The sequence below is a fragment of the Perna viridis genome, chromosome 1 (genome assembly GCF_037379345.1).
Source record: "Perna viridis isolate PV_CMFRI_1.1 ecotype Kerala chromosome 1, ASM3737934v1, whole genome shotgun sequence".
Classification (NCBI taxonomy): domain Eukaryota; kingdom Metazoa; phylum Mollusca; class Bivalvia; order Mytilida; family Mytilidae; genus Perna; species Perna viridis.
This window is the reverse complement of record NC_142445.1, coordinates 31,434,603-31,454,525: the sequence shown is the minus strand read 5'-3', so window position 1 is coordinate 31,454,525 and position 19,923 is coordinate 31,434,603. Positions and strand designations below refer to the sequence as shown.

The 19,923-nt window shown below is 31.3% G+C and overlaps 2 protein-coding genes across 7 annotated transcripts in view; one reads left to right on the top strand and one right to left on the bottom strand.

Annotated features, from left to right (window-relative positions):
• LOC148628370 (inositol 1,4,5-trisphosphate-gated calcium channel ITPR1-like) overlaps positions 1-19,923 on the bottom strand; it is an 85,185-nt gene that overhangs the window by 49,535 nt on the left and 15,727 nt on the right. For all 6 annotated transcript variants that reach the window (XM_088586180.1, XM_088586205.1, XM_088586198.1 and 3 more), the window contains 14 exons: positions 19,561-19,707; positions 19,137-19,232; positions 17,623-17,780; positions 17,080-17,179; positions 16,296-16,456; positions 14,672-14,825; positions 13,805-13,957; positions 11,692-11,864; positions 10,740-10,859; positions 8,781-9,014; positions 3,059-3,154; positions 1,552-1,707; positions 595-745; positions 125-272 (listed from right to left, as the gene is read on the bottom strand). In XM_088586180.1, the coding sequence (XP_088442306.1) occupies positions 125-272; positions 595-745; positions 1,552-1,707; positions 3,059-3,154; positions 8,781-9,014; positions 10,740-10,859; positions 11,692-11,864; positions 13,805-13,957; positions 14,672-14,825; positions 16,296-16,456; positions 17,080-17,179; positions 17,623-17,780; positions 19,137-19,232; positions 19,561-19,707 (2,047 nt within the window). The remainder of the gene's footprint in view (positions 1-124; positions 273-594; positions 746-1,551; positions 1,708-3,058; positions 3,155-8,780; positions 9,015-10,739; positions 10,860-11,691; positions 11,865-13,804; positions 13,958-14,671; positions 14,826-16,295; positions 16,457-17,079; positions 17,180-17,622; positions 17,781-19,136; positions 19,233-19,560; positions 19,708-19,923) is intronic.
• LOC148628371 (uncharacterized) lies at positions 3,937-8,787 on the top strand. Its single transcript, XM_088586214.1, has 2 exons — positions 3,937-4,042; positions 5,855-8,787. Exon 2 carries the CDS (start codon positions 6,740-6,742, stop codon positions 7,523-7,525), a length of 786 nt encoding a protein of 261 aa, XP_088442340.1. The 5' UTR covers positions 3,937-4,042; positions 5,855-6,739; the 3' UTR covers positions 7,526-8,787.

The following is a 19,923-nucleotide window of genomic DNA, read 5'->3' as shown; positions in this document are numbered from 1 at the left end:
AGGGAAAGCCATGCCTACATACCCCATGTAGGCATCAGATAACTTGGAGGGAATGCCATGCCTACATGAAAGAAGTCTCAATTTATTTGTGACATGCAGACACTGGTTTACTTTTTTGTTTTACCTTCTCCAGAAGCAGCAGGTAGTGCTACAGGTGTAATGTGTTTCTCTGGAACATAATCTAAGATGCTGAGCAGAGTTTTGGTAAGCCTCAACAAATCACTGAATGAGTAAAATCCAAAGTAAATCAACTGCTTGGCCATATTTACTACCTAAAAAATTAAACAAAGTAAATCAACTGCTTGGCCATATTTACTACCTAAAAAATTAGACAAAGTAAATCAACTGCTTGGCCATATTTACTACCTAAAAGTATAAACAACACTGACCTTTCACAAGATATTTTACTAAGGAAATGATATTTGATTGGAATTTCAACGAGATCTATTCACTTTTACTCAATTTCTGTTTGGACACCAAATGTCCACAGATAATAATGACAATGACAGCAAGTACGATGCCATTATACAGCTGCAAATTTTGTTTAGTTTATATATAGCATATGATACAGTAAGAAAGGTTTCATTGATATACCTCATAGGTTAATTTGTTCTGTTTCATGTCTGAGAATGACCATTTTTCTTCCACAACTTTTGTCAAATAATCTTCTACAAACATAATTGTGAGTGAAAATCTGGGCTTCACTTTCTCTTTTTCTGGATCTTTGCTGACATTAGATTCATAACTGAAAGAAAAAAAAAGTAGAGTAAATCATTATAATGAAGTTATAAGAATAAAAATTATCAGGTTAAAATGTATTTTCTTTTTTTTACAGAAAATGTGTTATTAATATGAGTTGTTGAAAGAAAATTTTCATAGGTACAATTAATTTATATAAGGTTCAGTGAAATATTGTCAGTATTAGAGTCTTGTTGATCAGATCTATTTTATTTTCTAAATGATATGGTTGTTTTATCTATTCTTTGACATCTAGGTATTTGTGATATCAAAACATGGACAATTTGATACAAAGGAGTGATATAAAAAAATTGCAGCTGCAACTGGTTTTTGTGTTATTGTGTCACATTGTCTATAAAACCAGTCTGGTCATAAGCGACATTGTTCTCCCTTGGTCATATCATAGACAGACAATCATAAGAATTTCCACTACAACATATGCCAAATGTCAAGTGGCCAAATATTTCAAAGGAATCCCAAAAAAAAAAAAATAGAGTTTTATAAGTCACTAAACTTAAAGAGCACAAAATATCAACTCGCTATATTTAATTTCATCATTATAACAAACTTCGCCAAGGCTCTTTCGTCTTAATTTTAAAATTAAATAACTTGAATTGATATTCATTCATTTATTAAGATAACTATAATTTCACCAATGAAAGATTAATATCCAGCGGCATAAAACTTTAGGTTTTGGAAAATTGACTAAAATAATGAAAATGGAAATAATAGTATACTTGAAAAGAAATGTCTTTTAATGGTATAAGATGGAATACATGTAGAAACAAATATCTTACTTCATCCAATACTTACTCTTCAATAGATATCTGTGTTGGAATTTCAGACCATAACCTGGCATATTTCACTGGCTTGATTATTTCCTGAGGATCTCTATCTACATGCATATGTAGCATCAATCGGCAGAAAGAAGCACGGAGGTCATAGGGCAAAACATCATCAGACATACACCTAAACAGGCAGAGAGGAAAATGAAGTGAAAAAAAAAACATGTTTCAAGACAGAACTAGATATCATGAGTAAAATCCATCTCTGTGGCAACCTGTTAATAAAATCTAGTGAAATGTTCAAAGTTCATAGACATTTTACATACAGTGAAACTTCTCCAAACCGGCCATCACTGGGACAAGAAATAATGGCTGGTTTATAGGGGTGACCGGTTTTGTGAAAAATAGCTATGCATTCTAAGAGCTGTTCCCATTAATGTGTTCTATAACCTTACACCTTGTCAGTTTGTTGGTCGAGACATGTTTAATGCCAATTCAAAACTTTTGGCCTTTTATTACATTTCAAAGCTTGCATCATTTGTAAATGATATGATTTTACAATACTGCAGACAAAATAATGTTCACGTTCTTGAAAGAATGTGTCTTAAAGATCGAAGTGCTATTAATGGTAATTATTTGTATTGTTTTCATAAATAACCTATCAACAAAGCCTAATAATTTCACCCCTATGTTGTTTTGGCTTGGGTACAGGTGACATTAATAGACAGTTTAAAAGATCGTAAAGATTGTACTATTAAATGACCTCAGTTGCCTGACGTGTTTACACACCAATTAACACGCAACCAGTGACAAAATGTAATATCTGGATTACATTTGTTGTTTAAACTACTGTCCCCTTCAATTATCACTGATGAAATGCAAATGGGTCAGTGAATGAATTATTAATTAAATAATATTACGTAATCATTTACAGTTTTGCTGACACATTTATTACAAGTGAACAATAACTGGGCGGCCGGAATTGAGCGATTGTTTTTATTTGAAATATGTAACTAAAACTGTGAAAAACCGGCTGATGTATGGTTTTAGGGGGTGGCCAGTCTATTGAAGACAAAACACAAAGGTTTTAAGGTATATCGGCCGGGACTTTTGAAAACGGCTGGTTTGAAGGGAAGACCCGTTTTCTGAGGGTCCGGTTTGGAAAAGTTTCACTGTATTTATCATTACATTTCAATATGTGTCTCTCGTTATGTTTCTATTTTATGTAAGATTTGTACATAGAAAACAGGCAATGCAGAGTGATAAAAAAATACTCCACTAATTGTGAGCGTGGTCTATATAAATAGTTCGAACATGTGTTTCATTGATTCATGAAACATTCTTTAAACGTCACATGTAAAGCTGATTATCCAATGAGATTAGCATACTTTAATAATTTGCACAGTAAATGTAATTATCAATTCTTAGTTATTTGTGTTTTAATACCAAATAGTTTCAAGTTACTACCATATTCAAGGAAAATAGAAATCAACTTTTGACATAATTTTTTGTTTTGTTTCTGTATATATACATACCTTAAGATAAGATCTATGTGAAGCTGCGGTGACAGTTTATTGATAGCTAGATATTGCCTCTCTAAACACATATGGGAAAATAAATCCAACTGATGTCTGAAAAAAAAAAAAAATTGAGTACATATATTACTAGGTCTGTCATTGTGACTTTGATGCTATGAACAAAGTAGAAAAACTATATGCAATTCTCAACTTATTGACAACCCTCATTTCCCGTTTGATGAAATGAGGATTTTGACTACCAATCTAAAATAGGAGGTGCAGCATGGGATTCTGTGAAAGTCACACTGAATTCCATCCAGTGGTGTAGAAGGAGTTACAAACAAGTGATGGGTACACTTTATTCATAAATGACTGAGAATTCCATCCAGTGGTGTAGAAGGAGTTACAAACAAGTGATGGGTAAACTTTATTCATAAATGACAAAGTCCATGTCTTGCTATGTGAACTCAAAATTGACTGCGATCAAAATCTAAAACATGATATATGCAATGGGAATAAATGAAGATTTCATGAAAGTTTTAATTCCATTGACTGTTGCAGGAGGAGTAACAGATTACGGTTCAAAACAAAAAATGTCATGCACCTTCAAGACAAAAATATCATAAACATTTAAAGTTGAGATAATAAGAAGACCAGTTTCATAATACATGGTAATATGACCTGATCGTCAAAGAAACAGAGGCTTAATGAAGCCTATATTAATCAAGAAATATAAAACAAAACAAAAAACATAAAAAAAGAGCTTCACAAAAGGCTACATTTTCAAATCTGTTTAATTCAAGAGGTATTTAACAAAATAAAACAACTGCACAATGACATATCCAACCAACAAATTATGAGTTTAGACCTATGTTTGGTTAACTGTAAAATATGACCTTCACCTTATATTACTGGGAAGTAAAAAGATAACAGCATCATATAATTTCAATAGATTTTGAGTGTATACAGTAATTAGGAAATCTGATAATAAGTAAATTACAGGTAAGGAAATCTATTATCTGTTAATTCTGGTTTTCAGTTAGCTTCAATTCTAAAAAATGTACTACTTTCAAGTTGTAACATAGTTCCCAGGGCATACATCTTCCATTCAATTGGGAAAATAAAACTTTTTTGTATGAAATCGGATTATGTCTATAAACCTCCAAAAATGCTTTGCTTCGCTTATCCATTATTTTTTAACCCTCCCTTTTATCACCTGAAATCATGGATCTACCCTGGATACCATGGATAGACCTGAGACGGTAATAAATTCAAAAGTGACACCCATTGCCCATTCCTCTTTATAAATCATATTTATGGTTGTTGGTTGGGGGACATACATTTTACTAAGTCTTGTTTCTGAATCTTGTAATTCATTTGCTATAGTTCTTTTTCTTCTATCATCCTGACTAGATGTTAAAACACGCAAATTACTTAATAAATATGTTGAAACCAAGTAAAAGGATCAGGAATATACATTCAGATGACACCTTGGCACATTATTTCATATATTTTCAGTCCATTTAAGATAGCTGAAAACTTACACACAGTACAAACCTATTGGACTAAAATTTCAAATTATTCCCATGAAGGATTGATGAGATTATTTACAAGAATTTACAAAGCTCTAAAAGCAATAAAACCATTCAAACAAACAGGAAGTAGATGCAAAACCAAGCCAAAAACTTACACACAGAACAATAAATTGACATATGTTGCATAAAAAAAAATATTCCAATTAAGGGGTGTTTTAACAAACTTTTGTGACTGAAATTTTCAAAACCTTCAAAAAGCAACATACATGTTCCAGCAAATGAGAAGCTAATACACAATTGGGATTAAAAGCTTACCATATCTAAAAATACACCAGAGAGTTGAGTAAAGACTAAAGCAGTGCCACTATTAAGGGACAATTTTTTATTTAGCTATCAAAAATCTGGAACTACTTATCATAATATCAGCAAAACATAGTAATAATCCACAAAGCTTGTCTCCATATACAAATTACACCTGGGATTGATGTTATTTGATAATGACATTAACCAATTTACAGGAAGCACTTTTCAACATAAACTAGTTGTTCAACCATGTAACAAAGAAATGATCAGCATTCACAGAGTGTGATTCTGCTTGAATCACAAAAAGGAGTTCATTGATAAAAATCAAAACTCTCATAGTATGCACATCTTTAAATTCATGTCAAAACATCAAGCAAAGTAAATACATGTACTTCCAAGTATCAAAACAGTAGAAGTTATCTGGAATAGATAAATTGTATGGATCCAAATATGCAAGTATATTGTAAAATAGCTATAAGTGACATAGTTAAACTATCCTCAAAACAGAAATAGTAAGTAAAAATCAACACCATGGTGAAATGCACATCTTAAATACTTTTACAAAAATCTAGGTTGTGAACATTACCTAGCATTTAAACTAGGGAAGAAGCTATCAAACCTAGATAAAAAAAAATATACAAGATTACAGGTAGATGAAAATGTTGACCAAGTACAACTGACCCAAAAAAAATATATATATAAAAATTAACAGTTTACAATCCTGAAAATATGCACATTTATATACAATCATCTAACAAAGAAAGAACTTTTTCGCAATCATTCTGCAGGAGTAACTGACTGAAAAACAAAAATTCCATAAATTCTATATTAGACAAACAGAATTACAAATGGAGTGATGGGGTAAATCAATATGTTTCACAACTAAAAACATAAAAAAAAAGTTTTGTTGTATAGTGTTTTTTTATTTATTGTCAGTAACTAATTATAATTCAATTTGTCTTCATTTCTTTCACAGGTGACAATGGCAACAAAAAACTGCAGTGTCTGCCAACTACAAGAAAAGACAAGCACTCCAGAGGTATGGTGTCCAGAGTGTCAAGAATTACTCTGTTCTACATGTCGACAACAACATCAAGTACAATAAGCAACAAGGGATCATAGCACCATTACGCATGAAGATTACAGTAAATTACCTCCTTTTATACTTAATGTTCAACTTGTTTGTGAGGAGCACAATGAAAAATTGGAGTTTTATTGCAAGTCACATGACTATCCAATTTGCAAAAAGTGCCTTTCTAAGTCACACAAAAAATGTGATGACACTCCAGAGATTGATGCAGTTATCCACAATGTCAAAGCATCAGCAGTTTTTGAAGATGGGTGGAGAGATTTGAAAGAAAGACACAAAACCATCTTGAATGCAATCATAGACAGAGAAGAAAATTTGGATCGACTAAAGAGAAAAAAGAAAGAGTTATCTAAACTAGTAAAAGAAAAATCACTCAGACTTATTGACCAAATAAAGAAATTGGAAAATGAAACAATATCAGAGTTAGAGTCAGTCATAAAACAAAATACAAGTATCACTGAAGCAACTGTCCAAACCCTAAAATCAAAGCAAAGAATACTTAATGAAATGGTGGGGCAGAAGGAACTCATCAAGAAACATGCATCAAATTTCCAAACATTCATTGGAATAAAACAGATGTAGAGAGAAGTTTAAGATTCAGAGGAGACAGTATTATCTGAAAAGGGAGCAATGGATAATATAGGAATGGAAATTGAGGACTACATGTCAGAGGACACCATGTCTGCAAAGAAAAATCTGTGAGAAATAAAGTAAACTTAAGAAAAAAAGAAGAAATCAAAAGATAAAGACAAACCCAACAGAGGTCAGGTGATGGTAGAGACCAGATTTCTAAAACAACTGACACTTAAACAACAGTTTACATTAGAGGAAGGGGTTTATACCAGTTGTTGCACCCTGCCTAATGGACTGATGGTATTGATTAATTTTGACAAAAGTGTAGTTAACATACTACACAGTAATGGTAAACTGAAATCATCAGTCAGCTTTAAAGGACAATGCAGTGCAGTATATGATGTAACAGTCATCAATGAGAACCATGTTGCTGTTTCTAATCATCACCTAAAAACGATATCTATCATAGACGTTCACAGGAGTAAAGTTATTAAAACACTTCAGATAAAGAGTGATGTTAAAGGAATTATGCATAGTGAAGGACATTCATACTTTTGTGTACCTTGTAAAGGTGTAATGAAAATCAACATGAAAAGTAAAAAAATAGACAAGGTACATGATGACCAGACTGTGGGAGGTGATTCACCCATAGACACAGATGGCAACAGAATACGCTATACAAGTCCTCCAAACAACAGAGTTACTGTCATAGATTCTGACTTCAGAGTTATCTTCTCATCCAAGGCTAACAACTCATTTTTACGTCCTACTGGCATATCAATGGATCAAAATCAGAATATGTTTGTGTGTAATTATCACGGTCATAATTTAATACTTATTTCAAGAGATGGAGATAAACATGTAGTACTTTTCAGTAAAGATGATGGGTTATCTTATCCTATGCCTATGCATTATGACAAGGACAGCAATCAGGCTACTGTTGTTGATGGCAATAGGATGGCTAGAATATTTTCTGTACAATGAAATATCAAGTGTACCAGTACAAAAGGATTACTTAACTCATAAGTCATAACTTATTTTGAGAAACAGAGATAAATACAGTGCTTGAAGTTAACTTAAAACAGTTGGCCTTAGTAATTTCCTGTAAAATGAGTGAGTTCTAATGAGTACTTCCCCATCATCAAATATTTACATAAAAGCATTAAAATAAACTTTGAATTACTACTAAGCTTATGAAATAATGTATTATTATGAAACAGGATTCACAAAACTATATCCTCTAAAAACACAAAATATAATATAATGTGGTTTATTGATTTATTTTTATGAAAAAAAATATATTTAACAAAGATGCAAGCTGCTTAGGGCTGGCAAACATCACAGCCCTTCAAAATATCCCATTCCCTTTTACAGATATTATGTCATGCACATCAAATCAAAACCAAGATAATGAATCTCTATTACAAATTGTTGTGCCATAAGGAAGCATAGATCCCTCAGCAAGAAATACTTCTAAAATTGAATAATTAAAGGAATATTGAAGCCAAACATAGTCCTGAATAGCAATTTTTCTTAACTATTGAGTTAATTATCTATTCTGGGTGAACACAGTCGAGTCCCGTGAACTTCTTAATCATACTGTAAATTTGGAAATGACTGCAAAAAAACCTGACTTGGTTGTAACTGCAACAATGCAACATTATTGAATTTTATCATTATAAAAGGTCATTTCTTATGATTAATAAAAGTTTGAAAGCATTTTTCATCCAACATAACAAATTAATGAATATGCATGAAAAAATTTCTTAATTTATAGCATCTTTATTTACTTTGCATTATAATCAAGTAAAATAAAGTGACTGGATTATAACTGATACTGGCTAAATATAAGTCTTAATATAATAGCTAATAAAACTTCTGATGTGGGTTTCAGACACATTACTGATGTCTTGATATTTTCCTTGAATTTGGTCAACTTGGAGAAAATGAAAATTACGAAGAACATAATTTGTAACTGATGTAAAACTGTTGAAAGAAACGGTGTTCTATGTCCCCTCTTAAAAACAAATTTAAAAAATGATGTCAAAATCAAAGGTTTTTTGGGGGGTTTGGAATGGGGTATACTTGGACAAAGTCTATCAATTTCAAAAGTGCTTCACCAATTTTAATACAGTTTCCACATTTTTGATTTTTTTTTGTTTTTGTTTTTTTGTTTGTTTTTGTTTACAGTAGTTGTCATCATAAACCCCTCCCCCCATCAAAGTAAAATGTGTCATACCTGTAATACTCTAGAATAGCAGAGTCTTCTGATGAATCTAACCCTGCCATATGGTGATGTTCTGTTACACTCTTGGCCAGTTCTTCTATACTCTTCTGTTTCTGTCTGTGATCAGCATCCTCCCAAACTAAAACAACCTCTTCTACCTCCTCTACAGTGACAATAGGGTCAGAGGCAGTTGTACCATCAGCATTCTCTACTTCCATTTCTACCTCCATTTGAGTCTTCTCAAGCCTTATTTTAAATATTATTTTAGGAGTAAGTTAAAGAGCCTAATTATGTAACCTTTTATATAACCACACTTTGATTAAAGTATGACCTGACAGTTTGTCTACCATAAAAAAGAAAGGTTACCAAAAGAATTTGTCAAGTTCACACTTTATTTTGATGGGAGACATACCACTGGACCAAACTGTAATGAAGGTGGTATTTGGTAGTGTAAAAAATACTTTGGCAAAGTCTAGAATGAAATTAACATGCTTCTACCTGTACAATAAAACATAATTTTATACAATAAGAAACTTCTATAACTGGAAGTGTATGAAGACCATTATGAAATTACCATGAAATTATCCTTATGTGGTACATTACAATGTGAACTTAATGATTATTTTTTCACAACAAATGGACAAATACCATGTGGCAGTGTTTGATGAAATAAAGTTGTATGGTATCTATATATTATTGTAAAAAGATATCATCCTAAATGCACTGTATTTTGTCTTAAATTGAATGAATTTTACTAACCCTTATCACATGTCTAGTTCAGTATCATTTTGAAAATTGAAAAGCCAGGTTTGACACTAACACTAGCTCACTACTTCATTGGTAGTTTCCCCATATTGTCTTATAAAATACTTTTACTTGTATTATTATATTTTTAAAGGGCTTGGCAATTTGTTTTATTGCTAACTTTGTGGACTAGAGGGCTGAAATAGTGACAAATCCTGAAAAGAACTTCATGCTACATATTTTACTTGTTTAATTTATTGATAAATTGATAATCTGATTTTATCGCTATTTTGTTTAAAATCCCTTTGATCTTGCTACAATAATTTTCAATCTCACACCAGTCGAGTGAGAATGAAAATTATCGCTAGTTTCTATGTCCTCGCATGACATACAAGCAACATCGTAGGAATATTTCATGACCCAAATAACCATCCGTTTGTTTACTGCTTATGAAATAATGGCTAATTTGTGGCAATATTTTCTAGTCTAGAATGGAAGATGATCAAATACAGTAACTTACCCAATAAGAATGAATATATCTAAAAATTATTTAACAAATTTTAAACATGATCGTCATAGTTAACCGATTTAAAAAAAAAAATATGTATCACAGCTGTACAACATACGTAGAATGTTGCTGAAAATAGTCCCAAAAAGAAATTTTGAGTGCTTATTAAACTTGAATATTTAGGTCAAGAAAACTGAAAATAAAAGAAAACTAACACTTTACAATTCAGCACAACAGTGACAAACAGATTATTAAATATTTTTTTCAACATGCTGGAGTTTCTCATACTCATCTCATTTCGCTGCATTTTTTAAAAAAATATCTTGGTCTCACACAATGTGATTTTAAACAATTCTTTACGAGATTATTCACACGATTTTAGAGAAGATGTTAGGTACCCCCCTTAACAAGTACTGTGAAACCCTTCTTGGACTATAAAATTAGTTTGGTTTAGACAGGTGTTTGGTTTACCAAGGTTTGAAATACACTTTTATAAAAGGACTTCAAAAAGTGTCTGGTTTTCAGAATATTCAGAGCTAGACAAGTTTTTCTGTGCCTTACAGGTTTTATTAACAAGTCCTGGTTTTCATTGGTGACTTTACAGGTATCTACCTGGTTTCAAAATAAAATGTCCTGGTTTTCATTGGTCACCTTACAGGTACCTACCTGGTTTCAATTAAAATGTCCTGGTTTTCATTGGTCACTTTACAGATACCTACCTGGTTTCAATTAAAATGTCTTGATTTTCATCACTCAACAGACAGTTACAGATCAGATCCTGTGTAGCTGGTATTGCTGATCCATTGGAAACACACAATACATATAGATAATCTAAAAATCTGTAAAGTAAAGTATTCTAAGCATTTTCATAATAAAAGTAGCAACACATAAATATCAATAAAAGGACAATGTCTACTAAAGTAACCAAAATATTAAATAATTCTTATTCAAATATTTCAATTTTCATATTAGTTGTGTAGTTTTATACATTAAGTTCAAAGTTTCAAAGTTTTATGTATTTATGTTTTCCTCTTAGTAATATTTGTTTATGGTTTCAGTATAGTTTTATTGGTTTATGGTTTCAGTATAGTTTTATTGGTTTACGGTTTCAGTATAGTTTTATTGGTTTACAGTTTCAGTATAGTTTTATTGGTTTATGGTTTCAGTATAGTTTTATTGGTTTACAGTTTCAGTAAAGTTTTATTGGTTTACAGTTTCAGTATAGTTCTATTGCTTTACAGTTTCAGTGTAGTTTTATTGGTTTATGGTTTCAGTATAGTTTTATTGGTTTATGGTTTTGCAATTTTAAATTTTTAATGTTTATGGTTTAAGTTTTTAAGCTTTCATTTTAGATTTAAGTGTTTTGAAGTATTTATGCTTTCTGTATAGTTTTATGTGTTTATTATCTCAGTTTAATATGCTTATGTTTTTCTATTTAATTTTTTTGTAAGAGGTCATTTGTTTATGTTTTCTGTATACTTTTATATGTTAATTCTTCAATTGCTATATGTTACAATTTGCCCCTGACAGTCAATATGGTCTATCTTCAGACATTCAAATTGTGAATATTGTTCTCACTGAATTTTCAATATATAAAATATATTAAGTATAAATAAAAAATGATAAAGGCACGTAGCAAAAACAGAAATTATAAATTTAATGTATCTGTACCTTGGTTTTCTGTTTTTCCTGACAAGTCTAACAAATGTTTCTATCTCTTGTTTCGTGATATTGGCTTCCAGTAGTTTGCGGTTATTATTCAGCAAGGCTGTAATCGTTTCCTCTGCTAATACATCATATCCAATTTGTTTTTGCATAAATGCAAAGTGTTTGGCAATATACTCCTGAAATAGTATACGAATAGAAGCATTAGAATTCACATATTCATTTTCCTTTTGTAATTTATGTTGTTTATTTTTTCACAATTTGCTAATCTAAATTATACTCATACTTTTGACCTTATAATTACCAGTATTAGGATGAATTTTAAAAACTGTAAAGAGAAGCACAAAATCTTCTGTATTAATTTTTATCTTTTGAATACTTATAACATATGTTTTTTTGCACTTTGTTAATTTAACTTAATGAAAATCTTTTATCTTTTCAAGAACTTAAGTTGTGTATAGCCATCAAATCCTACATTGTTTATCCAATTTAAATTGATTCATTATTTTCTATCATTTGTAATATTTCAAAATATACAAAGCTAAAATAATTTGTTGTATTTTATAGATACATAATGTATGTTATTCTACGGCAGGTTATTTTGGGGGGTGTAAAATTTGGCCATTTTTAGGCAAAAATGTATACAAGAAATTTTCTCAGACACTAAGTGGTGCACTGAGTACTGAATCAAAGAGTAAATATTTTGCTTAATTAATTTTGACGTTTACAGACAGGCCACTATAATATTCCAAAATTAGCACCATGTGAAAATTACCAGCTATATGGTATGAGTTATAAAACTTCAAACAATGTTTCTCTACACTTATATTAAGTAGCTGTCTGTTAAAGAATCATACAAAATCTGAAAAATGTGATACACCCCAAAAAAAGGCTACATATTTTTATTTTTGTAATTAAGTTATTTTATGGGTCTATACTATGAAACGTGTAATTATTCATTTCAATCTGCCTGTTCTTAGGAGATAATCAACATTGAAAATCCAATAGATTCTATTGTATTTGAGCGTCATTTATAGAGTTATCTCCCTTAATTTTGAAATTTACAGTGCACTCTATATAATCTCCTAAGAACACGGGTTATATGGAAATCTGAATGTTAATTTCTGTTAAGTATGGCAATTCAAACAAAATATCAATAATAAAAATATGTAGCCTTTTTACCCATGAATCACATTTTGCATGATTCTTATCTGGAGTGCTTCTTAATTATTCAGAGACTTTTCATTGTGGGCTACAAAACATTTGCGCTCTTTAAAAGTGGATATTTGCTCATTTGCAACATGACATTTGCACTATTTCTATTTGGCTTGGCATCCACTTTTGTATTATCCTACATGTACCTATTATTTAATTACACCTGAGTGCCACAAAGCTTAAGAATCAAAATGTGAAACATAGCACTTCATTATTAGTTTTTATGAGCACATTGATATGAAACGAAAAAACCTTTTAAACATTCACAGGGCAGTTTAATTCAAAGGCATGATTAGAAACTTTCTGATGTTAAATTTCCATAACAGTTATACATGTAAATTTGCTTTTCGAAAAATAATTCTAGTAAATGTAAACATCACAGCAAGTAAATGTCACTAAGATTCTCCAATTTTTTACTGGTATACTGAAATCAAAAGGACAAAAGAGTTCAAGGTTTGAAGTGCATATGTCCATTGACCAAATGTTTAAGGGGTTACACAACATCTAAGGGAAATATCTCTGTAAAAGTCAGCAAAACTTTTTATTTCGTGACATTTTGACATCAAATTCAAAGCATCTTAATGATCAAAGTTTTGTTGATGAAGCTACTATATGTTCATGGAAATTATTCCCATGGAAAATGTGGTTTGAAATTTCTTGAAATTAATATATTTTGCTTCTTTTATAAAAATAAATCATCGAATAAATTTTCAAGAAAATTTAACAGGACAAATAAATTTGAGAGATGTTAGGTATCCCCTTAGAACTTTGTACTGAAATTTAGGTAGAGAACTTTATTCAAATGGTCACTTTGTAATACACTTTTCATATGTCTAATTGTAAATAAAATTATATGAGCATATTATTATATCATGAAATAAAAAAAAATATAAAATATTATTACCTGATTTCTTCTATAATCCTGTTGTGACAACCGTAAAATATGATAGCATAGCTTACATATTTGTCTGAAAGGTGCATGTCTTTGATTGGCTAATTCTTCCATTTCAATCACTGGGCCTTTTCCACTGAATGGAGCCTTTAAAATCTGGAACACCTGGAAAATAAACAGAAACAAAATGTCACATATTCTACAATGTACCATCACTATAGAAAGCTGTTGTCAAAATTTCACACTGTTTAGGCAAAAACAACAGTTGTAAAAAAGATGTGACTGAAAATTTGGTTACAAACAGATGTATAGATACACATAACATCAAGGCACAAGGAACAAAACCACTTGTCTTAGAGAGGATATATTTACTCAGAATCAATAAAGGGAAGTAATTCATTTTTTCCATATAAAATCACAACTGTCACATCTATTAACCTTTGGAATAGATCATGTGGGAGATTCTCCTTCAATGACATTGTCTCATGTGGGAGGTTTTTATATAAAATTGCTATTCTTCAGAATTTTCGCAGAAAACAGTGTGATTTTAATCTTCCTCGAATCTTTCATTTTTAAGTGGGAGATTCTAAATTATCATTGATTTTGTGGGAGTCTCCCTCCTGCTAATGTGGGATGGTTTACAGGTATGCAACTATAGATAGAAAAAATGAAATAAGATAGAACATTTCTCCTGATCTCAGCTAATAAGACAAACAAGAACAATACAGTACTACTACCTCACAACAAGAACGTATATCATTTGATATACAATCGCTGAAGAAAACTGAAGTACTTAGGACTATAACTTTAAATGGAATACTATTATCCATATCTTTATGACTCACATTGCCTTTATCAATACAAATGCTTTTTTCTCACCTGTTTGAGTATGTTCTGTTCCCTGAGTAGTTTCTGTCTCTCCCTGCACTCTTTTGACTTTAACATTTCTACCTTCAATGGGTCACCTCCAGTGTTGTGAGATTCTTGCATAGTCACAAAATATATCAGGTCTGACAACAGCTGTGTCAGTACCCTATAAATTTATGGTTAAAAAAGATAATAAACCAATGGTTTTGATTCATATTTTTAGATATTGCTGCTTACCTAAAGCATACGTCTTAAAAAATGTTGTTCATTTATCACCCTAACCTAAAAACTCAAGTTACAGCATGAAAGCTTAGCATTTATAGGTGCCTCCAATAATGACAATGCCATACCATAATTAGACTGCATTCTTCTTAAATGTCATATAAAAACTTAATTGGGTTTTTTTTCATGCATTGGGTTGTCTTTCTAGCACTTCTACAGCATTTTATAAAGAGTCCTACAAAGAGTTTGTTATGGGTTGAATTTTATCCGGTTGTGTTCATTTAATGACAATCTGTGAATGTCACAATAAGATCATTTCTTATTAATTACTAGGAGGTAAGAGCCAAGGTTTTATTTGACAAATTGAGCAGGCTTCTAAATACTGATTTCATAATAAGATACACTGGAAGAAAACTAAGTTACAGCCCAGACTCAGTCTGTTATCCACAGACAAACCAACAGATGGACAGACTGATCACTATAAGGCATCTGCCACTTTTGTTGGTGGGGATCAAAATAAGTTATATTACTGTATTTCTGGTGTGTACTGTGCCCACATTTTTACATAGAAATTATTTCCAGAACATGGGATACGTTTTTTACATCAATATATAAGGTTTGGCCAAGAAATAAAAGATTTTGGTACAAGAAAAGACATTGCGTAATGTAAACAAACAAACTGAAAGTGAAATGTTACTGAAAGAAATTTTATCCAACAATCAAATACATCTTTAAGTATTGAATTTTTAGTGATATTTTATCAAATAAAGTTCAAATGTCTTAATAACATGTTTCACACAAAGGTTGTACAATATTTCCTTCTTATAAAACACAGAGATTAAAATGAAACAACTCAAAACCCAAAAGTAACAAAGTGTTTTTTGTCAAACCCTCCTTATCAAATGTTACTGCAGCTGAAGATGATTATTTTGATACTTATTTTTCATTGTTTCTTACAAAAGTATGATTTTAAATTCAAAATTGTGAAATTTGAGTTACAACCAAAACTGACTTTCGATTTTGTTTTATAAGTCATTTCATACATTCTGTGTCAATTCTATCAAGCTTCAAAATTAAAATTATCCAATTTATGAAGCTACTGATCTTTACATGATGTTTTAGTCTACATATAAGTTTCTTTCCTTCACATTTTCATAGGAAATACAGCATCAAGATAAATAAATTGACCAATCAAGTGCAAAATATAGATCTTTTGTCTTACAAAATTTTACTGCAATCTAAGTCTAAAAACTTTTTTTCATTCTAGGCCTTCAAAATTGCCCTGCGGACAATACATGAATGCATATCATACCAAATATGGTAATTCTGATCAAGTTTGTTGTTGTTTTGGTTATTGCTGTACTAAATCTTAAATTAAAGCTGGTTTACAATTCTGTATGAAATAAATGCATACCTTCTTTCATTTTGAGTAATAGATTCTTTCTCCAATTTCTGGGCAATATCTGCTAGAACTTTACTGGCATCATTAGCAAAATCTAAATCCCGAACCTCTTGTGGAGAAACAGGTACAATAGCAAATGCTTCTCGATCATCTTTCATTTGGGCACAGCCAACCTTAAACATTTCACCACACAGAGTTGAACGATTTAAAGAATTTTAGTAAACAATTAACATATATATATATACATTTCCATGCCATAACCATTTTGTCCTCAACAGTAGTCAAGAATTCTGTATTGTTTTTACTTTGGAAAAAAAAGCTGTATACTGGTACTTAATTGGAAATATTACTTGGGACAAGCAGTGCAATGTAAGTGGTAAAATATTTGTTCCATCGCTTGCGGCAGTAAAATCCCACCTTTATGCTGCTGTTACATAAATGGACAACCACTCTCTTGAGTACAAAAGGAGTGAGTGTTCCATTTACACGTTTATATTGTTGATACTGGACCTTCTAAGATGTTTGGCACTGACAGTTTTCTAGTCTCTTAAGGGTTCAATTTAGACAGTTTTCACTATAAAGTACTAAAATACTCCGCAGCATAAAATACAATATAAGGCAAATACATAACTAATCCCTTTTTTGGCAGGATGGGGTTGTGAAGTGGTTGCTGTAAAAGAATGAATCTATTCCAGACTGTACACCTTTTTTGTCTAAGTTACATCATGTCTCTGATTAACTAAGGAATATTCTAAAAAAAACAGTCATCTAAAACTCATTAGGACCAATTAATTACCTTTTTTCTAATAGGCTTGTCCTCCTCTCTATCAACAAATATGTTGGTACTATGGATCCAGGTATTGGTACATAAATGGTGTAAACGGACAAAGGAATTCCTGAAATAAAGAAAAGAATATATCATAGCCCATACAATGATAATGTAGAGTTGGTCTTTTCTTAAAACATAGATTTAAATAACTATGGAATGATAGAAATCTCTTGGTCAATTCTCCAGTAACTTCTATGGCTGTTCAGGCAAAAAATAAACTTTGAGTTGTCACAAGAAAATATAAACAACATTCTACAATTATATTTACCATGAAATTAAAATAGCACCAAATATTAACCAGCATATATTTTATAAGATATTGATTCTTGAGAGGTTAAAGATGCTTCAAACTGTACATAGGTTTTAGATTTGAAAAGATGAGAAGAGTACATAAAAATGTCATTGTAAACAATGTCATTCTCCCTTGATTAATCAGACATGGCTGTGAAGTCTACTTTTCATCTTCTTGGTCTATTTAAAAATCAGCTGATGATTTTAAGAACTACATACCTTGGAACATGTGAGTCCTTGGTCATTGATGTGGGTTCTAATTCAAAGATAGTTGCCACATCATGGCCATGGGGAACAGAAACCAGACAGTATACTGGTGACTGGATATTTCCTCGTAATTTGCTACGCATACTGTCCTGTGATGGATCTTTATCAATCTGTAATTAAAAAGGAGTTTAGCTTCCAGAATAACAGCAAAACAATATTAAGCACAATTATGTCAATCAAAACGCTAAAATACTGAAGCTTTCTTGTACTGCACTTCTTAGTGCTGGATTTGGCTTCCTATTTGATATTTTTGATTTTGAGTACTTCATGTACACTATTTAAATTTGGATTTTGATCTTCAAGTGTATTTGACTAATGAGAGCAAGTAAACAGCATACCCAAGTATACAATACTAATATGAGCATGGATCCGGAAACAGTAAAAAATGCCCATCATTGACTGACAAATTTTGCAAAAGACCGACGACAATTTTCCAATATCGGCCAAAAAAAAAATCGTCAATCCTTATCAGTTAGTCAGTGTGGTTTTATTAGTGTATAAACATCCTGTCTACCAGTCTCCTAATTGTTTATTGGAAATTAATTGACAGTTGTGTGTCAATTTTAGCCAATGTGCAGCCACCTGTGACTGTGATTTACCTGTAACTGGTTAGTTGATTGCATAATTGAATTAACGGTACACATGCAGCCCATTGTCTATACTAAGTAACTTCGAAAATCTTCATACATTTATTAATTAAGAAAAAATTGACAAGTCCACCATTTTCCCACTGATTTTTCAGAGGTAATAACGAAAGCACATGGAACTAAAACTACGAATCAGTCATACATTTAGTTTGTAATTATTAATTAGTCAATTGAATCGTTTCAACACAGAAGTCAACAGACCATTTAAATCAATATATAAAATGTGTTCGCGATTTTCTTTCATAAATAATCCTTTTCATCATTTGGAAGTTTTCGACTGTTTGCCTATGTGATGAAGAAGTCAGAGATACGATATTTTGTTTACATTTTAGAACGTCCATGTGTGGTCGAAACCTAAACACGTTCACTCGCTCTGATATTTTGTAACAGACAGAGTATGTGATGAAATAACACACTTTCCAATAGTTATCTTAAAATAACAACATACAATCGTTTTTTTAAGTTTATTTTTGATCTGAGCATGTAAAAGACTGACAAAAACGTCAGCTGAAGTTTGATAAAATGTCCGGCATGGGCTGTCAAAATTTCCGGACCCTTGAATATGAGTGGTATTTCTGCATTTAAGAAAATAAAAAAATAACATAAAAAGAGTAAAGACACTGAAAATCAGTCTAAAAATTGTATAAAATGTATTTCTTAAGTTGCAGAACATGCATGTAGTAATGATAATAAGAATACCACAACTTTTTTTTCCATAAGTGATTTTTTTTCCTCTTCACATTATATGTCTCAGATATTTTACCAAAATCACACAGTATAATCCAATTATTACAATCATAACAATACCCTTTGACTAACCTCTGCAGCAAGGTACTGTCCTGTAGCCAAATGTTTAAATCTAAACAAACTCATCCATTGCCCAGCTCCACCTCTACAAGGATCATGATGCACCACCTTAACATTCAAAGACAAAATATTCAAGTTGAAGATTGATTAAATACAGAAAAAATTATTTTTTATTTGTGTCTGAGTAATTAATCTACCTCAAATGTGTCCATAACTTTCTAAGAAACTTTCTTGATAGGTGGAAAGTACTTTTTCTTCTTTTAGACAGCAAAACAATCGTCAAAGATAAAATCCTGCAATTCATTGTGCTTATATTCTTTGTAAAAAAGGTAGTATAATCAACAAAAATATCACATCAGTATACAAAATCCTAGTAGTCAAAAACTTGAAATGATTCAGGAAAGACCCATACAATTCTTAAAGAAAAAATACATACCTCAACTTCCCACAATGCTTTTGAACTGGTTGCAGCTGTAGCTGTAGCTCTTGCTGTCATTCTAAGGAAGACATATTGCTTCTTTCTGTAGTCATCTCCAGTTAAAAACATTTGTTCTTCTGCATGAAACAACCTCACTACATCACCCTGTGATATTAATTGAAGTCATGTACTTAATCAAGGAAGTTGGGCTGATGGGACATGCAGATCACTGGTAGACTGTGACAGTGAAAAAGACCTTATCTAGTTGTGACTATTCAGTAAGGATTTTCAGCTATACAGAGCCCTTTCCTCATAAGTTTGAAATAAGAAAAATACATTTGGAGTCAGGATCATTGCACTAAAATTCAGATGGATTGATAG

Excerpts from the sequence above, each read along its gene's own strand:
- LOC148628371 (XM_088586214.1), top strand. The coding sequence starts at position 6,740 with ATGGTAGAGACCAGATTTCTAAAACAACTGACACTTAAACAACAGTTT.